The sequence below is a fragment of the Protopterus annectens genome, chromosome 7.part0, assembly GCF_019279795.1.
Source record: "Protopterus annectens isolate FY-2018-M chromosome 7.part0, PAN1.0, whole genome shotgun sequence".
Classification (NCBI taxonomy): Eukaryota; Metazoa; Chordata; order Ceratodontiformes; family Protopteridae; genus Protopterus; species Protopterus annectens.
In genome coordinates, this window is record NC_056739.1 from 803,619,121 (window position 1) to 803,633,140 (window position 14,020).

At 44.1% G+C, this 14,020-nt stretch overlaps 1 protein-coding gene across 2 annotated transcripts in view; it reads right to left on the minus strand.

Moving 5' to 3' along the window:
• Positions 1-14,020, minus strand: part of AGFG2 (ArfGAP with FG repeats 2) — an 851,713-nt gene that overhangs the window by 618,956 nt on the left and 218,737 nt on the right. For both annotated transcript variants that reach the window (XM_044077339.1, XM_044077338.1), the window contains exon 2: positions 250-343. In XM_044077339.1, the coding sequence (XP_043933274.1) occupies positions 250-343 (94 nt within the window). The remainder of the gene's footprint in view (positions 1-249; positions 344-14,020) is intronic.

The following is a 14,020-nucleotide window of genomic DNA, read 5'->3' on the forward strand; positions in this document are numbered from 1 at the left end:
TTATTGTTCCAAAAATGTATGCTGATTCCAAAGTCTGTTATATCAACTTTTTAAACAGATTAGGGCAATATCAAACTCTTCATTTTTGGTCTTTGCCCCCATTTTTTTTTAAATTTCTACTAAAGAAAAAACAACTACAGCTGTGTCCAATGGGAGCCAGTCAAAGCAAGCTAGCATCACTAGAATCACTTAACACTTGATAAGTTAACAGAAGCCCACCACATTAATATTCATTCATGAAATGCTCACCTCATTGCCACGACTTTGCAGAAACTCTACTTCTTGGTCAGAGAATGTGGTCATGGAAATGGATTTGACTCTGTGAGGTGGGTTTAGGCCTCTCCTTCAAGAGAAGAAAGAAACAAATAAGATAAAACAATTTAATAAACTTCTGTAACTGTTCCAAATCCTGTCCCACTCCTATTCTGTACACAGAGCCTCAGAAATATACATTCAACAGTACTCTGTTTGCAGAGGCGTGAAAAAACACACAGAAATTATACCAACACAGATGGCTAACAGCCTGCCCTACAGGGAGTACTAGCCATTATCACAAAGATTCTGAGAGACATGGTAGTGTAATAGGTTGTGGCTACCAAATCCCTTGGATCCTACTGTTGAAATTACAGGAAAGAGACACAATGGAGACTCTGTAGGTGATCTACTCTACCTAAAAGCTAGCTTGGATACTGTTGCATGGTGCTTTAAAAGGCAGACATTTAGCAATAATGGTAAAAATACATTTTGCAGTGTATTCTGTGCCAAGTCCAACCATACCAAAGGCAAAAGTACTCATAAAACTGCACTTTTAAATAAATATGGCTGTGTTGGGAAAGCACAGCTGTATAAATAAACTTGCCAAGACAATTAATGGTCTTATAGATTAAACAGCAGCAGCCTAAGCTATGTGGGTCCGAACCCCTGCAACTGACCAGCATTATAAAGTTAAAGGGCACCTTCCATGCACTCTGTCAGAAGCTCCATACAAGACAGTTGGAGAGCAAAAGCTTCAGAATATTATTTACCTAGAATGGAGGCAATATCCCTGAAAGAACAATGCTAGGAAACAGAATGTAAACATCTAACCCCTGGCAACGCAAGAATAAAATAAAGGATTGTGGAGGGAGGGGAGGCTACTAAAACAATGATCTATTAGAACATCTATTAAAGGCAAGATTTCTCATACAACTATACTATGTTAAATTTAGGACCATTCTTGCAGCAGTCTAAACTATACTGGTAGAATACCACAGCTTAGAAAAAAAAAAAAAAATACAAAATAAATAAATAAAAAACTCCAGGAGTCCTTAGAGAATGGTCATAGCAAAGTCTGTTCTGGATCTAAGGAATGAATCCAGTTTACAGTGCTTTGTAAAAAGTATGAACACAGGATCAAGTTGCTGCCTCTAGAATACTTCTACAATCAATCTCCTTCCAGAAAACCTCCAAAGAAGCCAAAGCCCTTATGGAATGGCCTCTAACCCTGCCTAGATGTCGCTTATTTTGGAAAGTACAACAAATGCAAGGAGACAACCTGGAAATTAGTCAGCTTTGACACTTCACAGAAGATTTATTAGCTTTCCTAAAGGCCCGAGTTTTGTCTACATAGTACATGATTAGCCTGTCGAGTGTGAAGAATCTTTTTCCCCTTTACACTTGGGATTCATGACAGAAGAGAGGGAGCTGAACAGCCTGGCTTAAAATTAACTCACAGAACATTTTAGGCATAAAATGAGGATTAGTTCTCATATAAACCCTGTCCTTGTGAAAAGTGAGGTAGGATTTAATCACTATGAGTGTGTGTAACACCAATCCTGCTCTAGCACACATCATAACAGAGTAAAACACTAGTACATGCTAAGAACAGAGCTGAGATCTCACGGAGAAGCTGCCTTTTTCTAGATGGATGGATATTACAGAAGTGTGGACTAAAGGGCAGACAAGCAGAAACGGATGACAAGCACACACTTTGACAACACTGGGGTTTGGGACAATGATTGTTTACCTCACAGGAATAAGATACAGGGTTTAATTCTCACATTTGTAAGAGAAATAACTCACAACCTACGTTGGGAGTATGGCACAATGGTTAAGGAGTCTACCTGGCAAACATAAGGTGCAGGGTCTGAGTCTCACATGGGGTAACTGGCTAGGCTTAAAATGGCCCACATGGGCAATTAGCCTAGTACTAACCTATGAACAAATAAGAACCAGAGGCAGCTGGGCCTAAAGAGGGTCCTGGTTCTTTGACTAGCACCAACTAGAAAACGTTTCCACTTGTACATATAGGACTTCCTAGTAGCTGCACTTTCTTAGGAAAATAAGTGTCAAAGTATTACAAGTTCCATCTTCCAGGCAGTTAGCTGAACAGTTATCAGGTCAAGGTGCATCAAACGATCCATGTATTGTGTAAGCACATCCTGTCTGTCGAGAGGCTTCTGGCAATTCCTCTCTGCCAAATTATAAAGGAAGAGCCACTGTTGCCAGAGCAAAAAAGGGAGTCACCGCCACAATTTTCAGAGTCTCCTTCTAGATCTTCAGACAAATCCTGTATATCCATAGGAAAAGGTGGAAAAAGCATGCATTCCCAACCCTGTGGATGAGAAGGCCTACTTGCAATGAGTCCTAGAGCAGAATTTCTGTAACTGTCTTTTCTGAAAGGGAGTGAACAGATCTACTTGTTGGCTCAATTCTTGGAAGACTCCTGCATGAAGTTTCTGTTTGGGGGGAGGTCTGTCCTGGTCCCACCGAGCTTATCTACAATCAGATTTTGCTATAACAGCTACTGAAACACTGACCTAACAGAAAGTACAGTTGGGTAAAATCTTACCTTAATGATAGATGTCCTTTTCACTGCTGCAGTATTCCCATCATCATTAGGGGTCCCCTGCCAAAGGCGGCCCAATGTCCTGCCAGTATACCAAAGCCTTTAGGTTGTTATTACAGTACGCTGTATGTCACACGTATACTGCTTGTACAGAGCAGGGCATAAAGGGGACATCCGGACATACCACCCTCAGAACTGAGACCCAAGTAGGAATGCCAGTCCAAGGAAAAATAAGGTAACTAATACATCCAAAAGGCAAATGCACAAGGGGAGGAGGGAGGGACTGAATACTGCAACACTGAAGAGAAGAAAATCTACCATTATGTTAAGATTTTACACAACTGTACTATGTCCATTTCACTGTTGCAGAATTCATAACATTAGGGAGAGTGCCAAAGCTCAGGAAGAAACTTTGAGGAGAAATGACCAGCACAACAAAGAAGCCACGAAGGATGACCTCAGCAAAACCAGCTCTAGCTCTGGAAATTCCATCCAACTTGTAGTGTTTGGTAAATATATGCACAGAAGTCCAGACAGCTGCCTGAAGAATAGTGTTAGTATCCAAACCCTTGAAAAAAGCATGACAAGAAGCCACAGCCATAGCAGAATGAGCCTTAACACAATAAGGAAAGCTCTTTCCATGAAAGGAATGACAAAACGAAATAGCTTGTGAGATCCAAGAAGAAATGATTTTCTTGGATACAACTAATCTTAAGGACCTAGGATGAAAGGAAAAGAGTTGATCATATTTCCTAATAATCTTAGTCTTATCCAAATAAAATCTGAGTAGTCTATGCACATCTAGTGTGTGCAGCACCTTCTCAATAGAAGACTGCGAAGAAGGGAAAAAAATGGACAAATGAACAGACTAATTAAAGGACAACTCATTCACTGCCTTGGGGATAAAAGGAGGTTTAGTACACAAGGACATGCTGTCCTTAATGAAACACCAAAAAAGAGAGGACAAGGCATAAGGGCTTGAAGCTAAGATAGCCATCTGGTAGAAGTAAGGGTTAACAAAAGCACAGTCTTCCAAGGAAGCTGAACCTGTGAGATCAAAAGGAGCCCAAGTCAATTTTTCCAAAACAAAATTAAAATCCCAGAGAGGAGGAACAGCCTTCCTGGGAGGCCTAATATGAAGGATGCCTTTTAGGAATTACTTGGCTTCAAATCTAGAAGCTGAAGGAGGAAAAAAAGAAATTATGTACTTACCATAACGTTCCATGTTAGTAGTCCATCTCACCCTTCATTCTTTACATATGGGATCAGAGCTGATCCTCAGCTCCGACTCAGCCTATTTACAAGCTGGAAGACTTCTGGTTGTCTTGTGGCTAGGTAGGTATCCCCATGGTGCACCAGTACAATCCCCAGATCTTGTTTGCTGCTAACTAGAAGAAATAACAGCCTACAGAAAAAGCCAATACTAAAAGGTCTCCATAAATAATGAAAGTAGTATTTTTCTGTCTCCAGGTACTTCCAGGATGGGGGCAGGAGGGCGGGTTCAAAAGAATTAAGGGTGAGATGGGCTACTAACATGGAATGTTATGGTAAGTACATAACTTCTTTATGTTAAGTAGTCCTATCTCACCCTCATTCTTTACATATGGGACAGCGTCCCTAGCACCTTATCCTTGGGTGGCTCAAGGAAAATACTTCTGAGTACCGTGGGACCAAAAGATGCTTTACCCCTGGAGGTTAAATCCAATTTGTAATCAGTAATAAAAATGTGAGGGGTAGCCCACGCAGCAGCTGCACAAGTATTGTCAAGTGGAACCCTGGCTTGAAAGGCTGCAGACGTAGATTGAGATCTGGTAGAATGAGCCTTGATTTTAAAGGGTAAAGGTTTATCCTCAGAACTGCAAACATAAGCTATACAGCTAGAAATCCAGTTAGAGAGAGTCACTTTGGAAACTGGTAAGCTCAACCTGGATTCGGAGAAGGAAATGAATAATTGATCCGATTTTCTAATGTCTTTAGTCCGGTGCAAATAAAAACTTAATTGTCTATGGACATCCACTTGGTGAAACCTGTACTCAACTGCATTGGAGTGATTCGGAAAGAAAACCGGAAGTTCTATGGACTGATTCAAGGTGGTATGGGGACAAAGGAAGGGTTGACACTATGTCTTTATGAAAAATCAATTAAGGCAGTTTAACAGACAAGGCACCCGTCTGGCAGATGTGATAGCCACCAAAAACAACATCTTCCAAGACAAGAACTTCAAAGAGCATTAATGAGAAGGCTCAAAGGGCAGAGATGTTAATTTTGATAGCATAAAGTTTAAATCCCATGAGGCCACATGCTCTTGAACCAGAGGTCTTAGCAAAGTGGCACCTTTGAGGAAGGTTTTGCACAATTTATGAGACATCAAATTAGAATGTGGACAACCCAAATGGAAATTTGAAATCGCTGCCAATTGGATTCTGACAGTGGCAGTTGCAGATCCTTGGTGAAACAGTTCAAAAAGAAATTCCAAAACCACTGGAATGGAGGCAGTGAAGGGGTCAACATCCATTTTCTCCGCCCAAAGAGAGAATCTTTTCCATTTACTGGAATAAAGTTTCCTAGTTGGTTTATGAGGAGACGCAAAGATATGAGTCACAGAAGGTGAGAAGTCATGAAGCCTGACTATGAACTGGATCAGCCACGCTGTCAAATTGAGGGTGTGTAACGAGGGGTGAAGCGAACCTGACATGTGAGTCAACAGGTCTGGAACAGGGTCCAGAATCAAGGATCGTCCAGAAGAGGCCCAAGGAAGGGGAACCAAACCTGACAAGGCCAGTAAGGAGCAATGAGGATCAATTTGCTTCCCAGTCGTTTCGCTTTCTGAATCATCTTGGGAATGAGAGGGGAGGAAAAGCATGCAGGAGAACCAGGGGCCAATCGTGAAGTGTGTCTCTGGGTGACCCCCCCCCCCCCCGAGGGTGGATGAGGGAAAAGTAGCTCTTGCATTTGGCATTGACTGGACTGGCAAAGAGATCGCAGCAAGGCTGTCCCTACCTGTGGAAAATCTGTTCCTCTGTTTCCTGTTTCAGAGACCACTCGTGAGGCATCAGGACTGCCTGGCTGAGCTTGTCTGCTATCACGTTGATTGTCCCTGGAATGTGCGTCACCACCAGAAAGCGCTGGGAAGATATCGCCCATTCCCAAACTCGCATGGCCTCTCGACAGAGTGGGTAAGATCTGGTTCCACCCTGTTTGTTGATATACCATTCTACCGACATGTTGTCTGACTGTATTGCAATAGTCCCTAGAGGAAGAAGGTCGTGAAGTGCTTGCAACGCCAGAAGCACTGCCCTCATCTCTAGAACACTGACATGCAGGTGGGCCTTGTGGTCTTGCCATGTGCCTTGGACAGTCCTGCCTAGATAATGCCCCCCCACCCTGTGTGAGGCATCCATGGTCACAGTGGCAATGGGTTGGTAAGGAACAATTGAGGCACCCGTGGTCAGTTGACTGGGTAATGTCCACCAAAGGAGGTCCTTCTTGCAAGATTCCATCAGTAGAATGTGATGGGACAATGAAAGGTGCTGGAAGGACCATTGGGACGACAGGAGCTACTGAAGAATTCTCATGTGTAACCTGGCTAGTGGCACTAATAGTATGGTAGAAGCCATGGTCCCAAGGAGCTGCAGAACAATCCTGGCTTTGACCCTTCGTAAGGGGAGAAGCTGAGTTTGAAACACCGGGTTTTGTGCCTTTCTGGCCGGAAGACGAATCATCACGTTTACTGCGTCTACCTCTGCGCCTATAAAAATCACAGATTGAGAGGGCAATAAGGCAGATTTTTCCCAATTTAGAGAGATTCCCAGTTGGGCACAAAGCTGAATAGTATTGTCTCTGCTCTGAAGGAGTAGATGCCTGGTGGGGGCGAGGAGCCAGTCATCCAAATATGGAAATACCTGGAATCCTCGACGACTCAGGTGAGCTGTCACCACTGCCATACATTTGGTGAACACCCTGGGGGCTGTGATGAGACCAAAGAGCAGAGCACGGAACTGGAAGTGAATGGCTCCCAGACGGAAGCGTAGATAACTCCCTGTCCATTTTTATGTGGTAGCAAGCATCCTGGGAGATCTATTAAGCACATTCAATTGTCTTACCCTAACAACGGGAGGATAGACTGCAGTGTTACCATCCAGAACTTGTCCTTTACTGATTTGTTCAATCTGCTGAGGTCCAGAATGGGCCTCCAGTCCCCTGTATGTTTTGGCACTAAAAAGAATCTGGAGTAAGTTCCGGATCCTATTTGGTCTGCTGGGACGGTTTGGATGACCCTTTTTGACAGCAACTTGACCTTCACAGTTGCCTGATCCCTGTGATTGGGTGAAACATCTGGGATCTTCTTGGGAACAAAGGGTGGAAGAAAAAAGGGTATTACATAACCTCTGATAATAATTCTTTGTACCCACTTGCCTTGAGTGATACTTAGCCAGGCTTCTGGATACAAAGAAATGCGACCCCCGACCGGCCCCAGAGAAGCACATTCGGGCCCCACATCAGGAGCGCTGGTAAGGCTGGCCCCAAAAGGAATCGTGACCTCCCCTGGTTTTGCCGACCGCTCCTGCCTCTAGGGCGATGCCCACCATTTCCTCCTCTTCCTCTGCCTCTGAATGAGGAGTCACCCTGTGCCTCCTGGAAAAACCTCTGGGACTTTTTGAACCACATTTTACCACCCCTCTGACCCTTAGGGTATGGTCTAGAGGGAACAGTAAAACGTACCATCACAGCAGTGTGTTTTTTCTTCTTGCTCTCACTGGGTGAGTGCGTCCTTTACCTTGGATCCAAACAATGAGGAACTGTCAAATGGGGGACTGGTAAAGGTAGACAAACAGTTCGGCAAAGTTACACAAACGCATCCAGGAATGATGCCTCAGGGAAATTCCTGAACCCGCTGTTCTACTCGCACCATCGGCCGCATACGAAATAAGCCGCATGGAGGAGTTAACGATCGAGTTCAAGGTGGACAACTGGGCAGAAACTTTGTCAGGGACTCCCTCAGTACATGTACCTTGCAGAGAATCTCCTAATTCTTCAAGGAGATCTCTCTGGAGCCTCGTAAAGCGAGCAAGGTAATTCAGTGATCTAAGGGTAAATGGCACTGAAGAAAAGATACGCTTCCCATATCTGCCCATCGTTTGAGACTCCTTATTCGGCGGATGAACAGAAGTTTCAGCTAACTCCTTCTTAGTGGCTGCCGCCACCACCATGGCATCTACAGGCACACCTTTCGATAAAAAGTCTTTTCCTGGAGGGGAAGAAAGGAACTTGTTCAGTCTCCTAGGAACTGGCTCCACGGTATCAAGAGTATCCCACACCTTTCGACTAACTAAATCCATCAATTCGTCGAAAGGTGGAGACACCCAAGAGGCAGAAGGTTGAGACCGGCAAGCCTTCAGGTACACAGACTCATCAGAAGGGGTGACAGTGGGACAGCCACACCTCTGTTTAAGGATCTCCAAGATGTCTACGGAGGAGACATCAGAGGAGGACTTGGGGGACCCTTCCGACTCCGAGGTCAGTGTCAGATGCCAAAGACTCATCCTGGGAGTCGACATGCTTCCTCTTACAAGTCATCTTCCGTGGGGGCTCCTCGGAAGGACATTCCAGGGAGTTCTCGGAAGAGTGGGGGCCACCGGCCAGTTGCTCCTGAGGCTGGTGGTCTCTGCAGCCACTGGAGGGAGTAGGAGCCAAGACAGAAGTAGGTGCTAGGGGGAAGAGTACCAGTACCTCTAGTAGGAGCTGACGGTTGGGACAGCACACTCAAATCTCGAAAGTCGACCTCTCCAGCTCCATGGAGACAGAGGATGCCATCGTCGCCAGATAGACGCAAGGTCCGAACTCACCCTAGCCAACGCGCCGAGAGGAAGACTCTAAACTGAAGAAGTTTGGTTCCAAGCATCCCTGCCGGGGCCGACTGGACAGCTTCGACCCTGGACACTACGGATGGCACCAAAAGTGTCGGAGCAGAACTCTGCTCCGAAACAGCCACAATAGGAGCTGGAGCCAAAGGTTCCACTGGTGGCACCAAGCACTCCAGCTCCGAAAGACCAGCATGGCTTGGAGGAGGAATGAACACAGAGGGTTGAACGGGTTTGAGTGGCTCCGAAGCCGACTGGGTCAGAGGCAACAATTTAGGCAAAGTAGATGACTTCAAAAGTCTCAGCACTACCCTCTCCACATCTTCTTCCGATAAACTCTTGGAAGACCTGGATGACATAGTAGGAGACAGAGATCTCGAAGGTACAGGAGACTTCACTAACAAAGACCGGTAGAGGGTCCACAGACCGGCTCCGAAAAGTAGTCTCAAGAGTCTCAGAGGTCGGCTCCAAAGAACTTGGAACCGACCCTGCAACAACAATGCCACTCTCAGTTGGCTCCCAGGTCTGTGGAGCCGATGAGACAGTTTTCTGCAACTTTAAGAGGTGGCTCCGAGACACCAGCCGGTGCCGGGGAGGGCCTCTTGGCAGATTTAGACTTTCCTTTAGTAGATTTGGAGGATGACGAGGAACTAGACAAATCTTCCTCGAATGAAGGTTTAAGAAGACCTTTTAGAATTAACTTGTTCTGCCTTTCCTGCAAATACCCGAGGACTAAATGCATGACAAAATAAACAGGTCTTCTGCAAATGGATGGCCCCTAAACAGTAAACACAATTACTGTGACCATCCATTAAGGACGTCTTTTGGGAGCACTTAACACATTTCTTGAAGCCGGATGGCTTATGCTCCTTACTCCTTAGACTTTCCAAAATCTATAGAACCCACACACACAAAGAAGAAGGAAGAGGAGGACTAGGTCCTCTAACTTAAATGGGCCTAGCCCTGCAGAAAGGAAGATACCACGAGGACTAGGTCCTCTAACTTAAACGGGCCTATCCCAGGCAAGATGGATAGGGTCTTCTAACTTAAACAGACCCAACAGTTATAAGGGTAAGAATATCACACAACAGAACAGTGGAGAACAAGAACACAAGGTCAACTGCTAAATACAAACAGAAAAGTTCTGTTAACAATATTAGCAAAACGATGCTAACTGCAATCTAATAATTCTAAACAGTAAGCGGAAACCCACCAAATTCTATTTAAACACACAGAACACTAGTGCACAAAAGGCACCTACTTTAATCCAAATAGTAAGCCTGGTACACGGGATACCAAGAAAGAAATTAATGGCCAAAGGCCAAAAATTGCACCAAATGGCACAAAAAAAAGATAACTTTAAATATAACTACGCTAACTGAATACTACAAACAGTAATGATTGTAACTGTATAAAACTAACCTAAGCTAACCCTCTCCCCATTAACTTACATGGATTCTCCCAAAATATTCTTTCTCCCACTAGAATTGGACATGCCCAACAAAAGGAGATCATCATTGACTGGATTTTTACTAATAAGGATCCTAACAACTATACCGCAGGGACCCTTCCCAATGACCTTAGCGACCACCTTATTACCTTTATTATAAAACACAAATGTCCAACTACAAATCCCCCCATAACTAGACTAGTTAGGAACAGCAAGAATTTTGTCCCAGACCAATTTCTAGCTGATCTCAAGGCATGTAACTGGCACATCCTAAAAACCCTACCTTTAGATGAGAGTGTATCATACTTTAATGACACTTTCCTCAAGATACTGGACTCTCATGCTCCTAAGCGACTTACTAGAACTAAGGAACGTATTGCACCTTGGCTGACAAAAGATACTAAATCTAAAATTAGACTCAGAGACCATGCCTGGAACAAATGGAGAACCACAAAACCCCCCTAGATCGCATCAAGTTCCTGCAGCTTAGAAATTCAACCAAAGCAGCCATTATGTCTGATAAAAAACAATATTTCTGTCACCTCCAAGATAAACATCAGTATAATCCTAAAAAATGCTGGGCTGGTTTCAATCACCTCCTTCATCCTGGTAAATCTACCACCCCCAGCCCTGAAAAACTCATGGATAAAGATCCAACAGAAATAGCCAACACTTTTAATTATTTTTTTACTGAGACCATCCAGTCCCTCGCCAGTAAACTTGCCACTTCTCCCTTGGTTGCAACCTCAACCGAAGATCCAACCCAAACTGCCTTCAACCTACAACCTACCTCCACCTCCTATATTCGTACCCTTTTGAAAAAACTTAAAACCAACCACCCTAGCGGCTGACTTGCTCCCAGCCAAATACTTAGCATCTGACGCCATAGCCTACCCTGTCTCAATCTTGATCAACCGGACCATTTCTGAAGCTTCTATTCCCTCTATTTGGAAAATCTCTTGTATCATCCCTCTCCATAAAGGAGGGTCCTCCACTGACACTTCTAACTATAGACCCATAGCAATACTGTCTCCTCTAGCCAAAATTATGGAACGCTGTGTTCACAAGCAACTCATTACCCACCTCACACAAAATAACCTCCTATCCAACACCCAACATGGCTTTCGCCCCCATCACAGCACAACCACTGCTCTCCTCTCCTTTGTTGACTCAGTCAACTACAACCGCAATAACAAATTAATATCCTCTGTGCTCTTTCTAGACCTATCGAAAGCCTTCGATATGGTCACCCACCAACAGTTGCTCCACACACTGGAAACCTTTCATCTTAGCAAACCAACCATAAGTTGGTTTAATGCCTACCTCTCTTGCAGAAAACAGGCGGTCCAGTGGCAAAATAGGCTATCAGACCTACTCCCCACTAATATTGGTGTTCCCCAAGGATCTATTCTCGGTCCCCTTCTTTTTTCCATCTTTATAAATGGTCTACACTCTATCATTCCCAAAGCCACCTGCATTCAATATGCAGATGACTCCACCCTGATCTGCTCTGACGTCTCTCTCGCCAAACTCCAAGCCACAACCCAAAACTGCTTTTCCACAGTCGAAAAATGGTTCTCGGAACTAAAACTCCTACTTAACCCAACCAAAACCAAATTACTTCTATTTTTCCCCACTCCAGCTAGCGCCCAAGGAATAGAACCTCCCAATACACACAATCCAACCTTCTATGTGTCCTCCAACAATGGTACCATAATCTACCCAGTCTCCCACACCAAACTACTAGGGGTGACCATAGACCACAAACTTAAATTTGATATGCATGTAACCCTAACCATTAAGTCGGTCAACAAAAACTTGGGTCTATGTATAGAATAAAGACCTTCTTAACCCCGCACACCAAACTAACAATTGCCCGAACCCACCTCCTCTCCACACTCCTTTATGCCTCCCTGATATTCTCCTTCCTCCATAAGAGAGAGCTTAATAAACTTTCTACTACCTATAATCACACAGCCAGATTCATTACTGGAATGCCCTATCACTGCCTAAATCTAAGGACATTGGAATGGCTAGAACTGCCTAACATTCTCAAACTCAACCAACTCACTGAGGCTTTTAAAATTATCAACCATCCAGATAAAACCCCCTCACTGAACAAAATACTTACCCCCTACTCCAACCTTACGTCTCTCAGGTCTTCCAATAGTCTACAAGTACTGACCATTAAATCTAACAATTCCGGTGGTGAAGCACTATATGCCAATTCCATTGGCAAATCCTGGAATGCCCTCCCAAACAACCTAAGACTTATGTCCTCTCTCCACCAATTTAAAATACACCTCAGAGCACTCCTGAAGTCCCAATGGCTATGCCCCTGCTCTAATCCAGACTAATAGTTAACGTCCCTGCCTCACCTAGGCCTCTCTAAGCCTCCATACAACCCAAAAACCTTAAGGGTCCACAATGTAGCCCTGTTAGTCTATCTGTTCAAGTCGGTATCTCTTAAATTATATATATAACTACTTGCTTGCTTTATTTTGCCTTTAATCGTCAGTGTATTTATTTGTATCAGCTTTGTCCTTGTATTTGTTTAAGTAACCCTGTTCTTGGAGCTTTTCTCCCCGGGCCTCCACTGAAAATGGACATGTATCCAGTTGGACTAGCCCAGTCAACAAATGTAAAATAAAATAAATAAATAATAAATAAATAAAGCTAAACAGTGAAAAAAAGTTTGATAAAAGTGAAAATATGCAAACACTTAGCCAGAGCCAAAGAGAAGCACAACCGACGCAGCAAATGAGATCTGGGGATTTTACTGGTGCACCATGGGATACCTACCCACGAGCCAATCAGAAGTCTTCCAGCTTGTAAATAGGCAGAGTTGGAGCAGAGGATCGGCTCTGATCCCATATGTAAAAAATGAAGGTGAGATAGGACTACTTAACATTAAAAGGCAAACAAGCAGAAACAGTGGATAAGTGGGCCTTAACAGAAGAATATGCCAATCCAGCATTGAGCAATTCACACAGATAAGAGAAAACCAAAGGAACATCCACAGAAAGTGGATCCAGGTTACATGAAAGACAACAAACAGAAAATCTCTTGCATTTGACAAGTACGATTTCCTAGTATTGGGTATCCTGGCTTCCTGCAGGACCCTAAGCACACCCTCAGAAAAAAGGTGTCAATGTGAAATCAATATCCTATCACCCACAGTGTCCGTTGAGTGGACAGGTTGGGATGGATGAGAGATCCCTTGTCTTGTGTAAGTAGGTCCACCCTGTGAGGTAACTCGTGATGACTGCCCTTGGCTAAATGTAGAAGAGGGAGCCAATGCTGTCTCAGTCAAAAGGGAGATATCCAACAAAATTCTGGGAGCATCCTGTTGAATTTTAAACACCACTTTTGGAATGAGGGGAAGGGGAGGGAAAGCAAAAAGAAACATTGCCTTTCAGGAAAAAGATAGGGCGTCCAACTTCCAAATTCAAAGGACTTGGGACTCTGGTTCAAAACAGAGGAAGTTGTCCGTTTAGAAGGGAGGTAGAGAGATTTATTTGAGGGGTACCCCTCTGGTAGACAATGTCCAGAAATGCATCCCTGTGAAGCATCTATATGTGGGACTGAGTTAAGGACCTGCTCAGGTCTGCCACAATGTTTTGACCTGAAGGAATGTAAACTGCCTGAACAGTCACTTGATGCTGGACCACAAGATCCCACATTTGGAGTGCCAACTGGCAAAGATAAGATATTGTTCCTCCCCATTTGTTTATATACCACGTCACTGTGGTACTGTCTGTAAATACCTTGAGAGGTCCAGGGAAGAAAAGAGGGTGAAAAGTCTGAAGTGACAGCAGAAGTGCTCATCTCTTTCATAAAGATGAGCCCTTTCTGTTGAAGAGGCCCTGGGGAGAAAAGAGC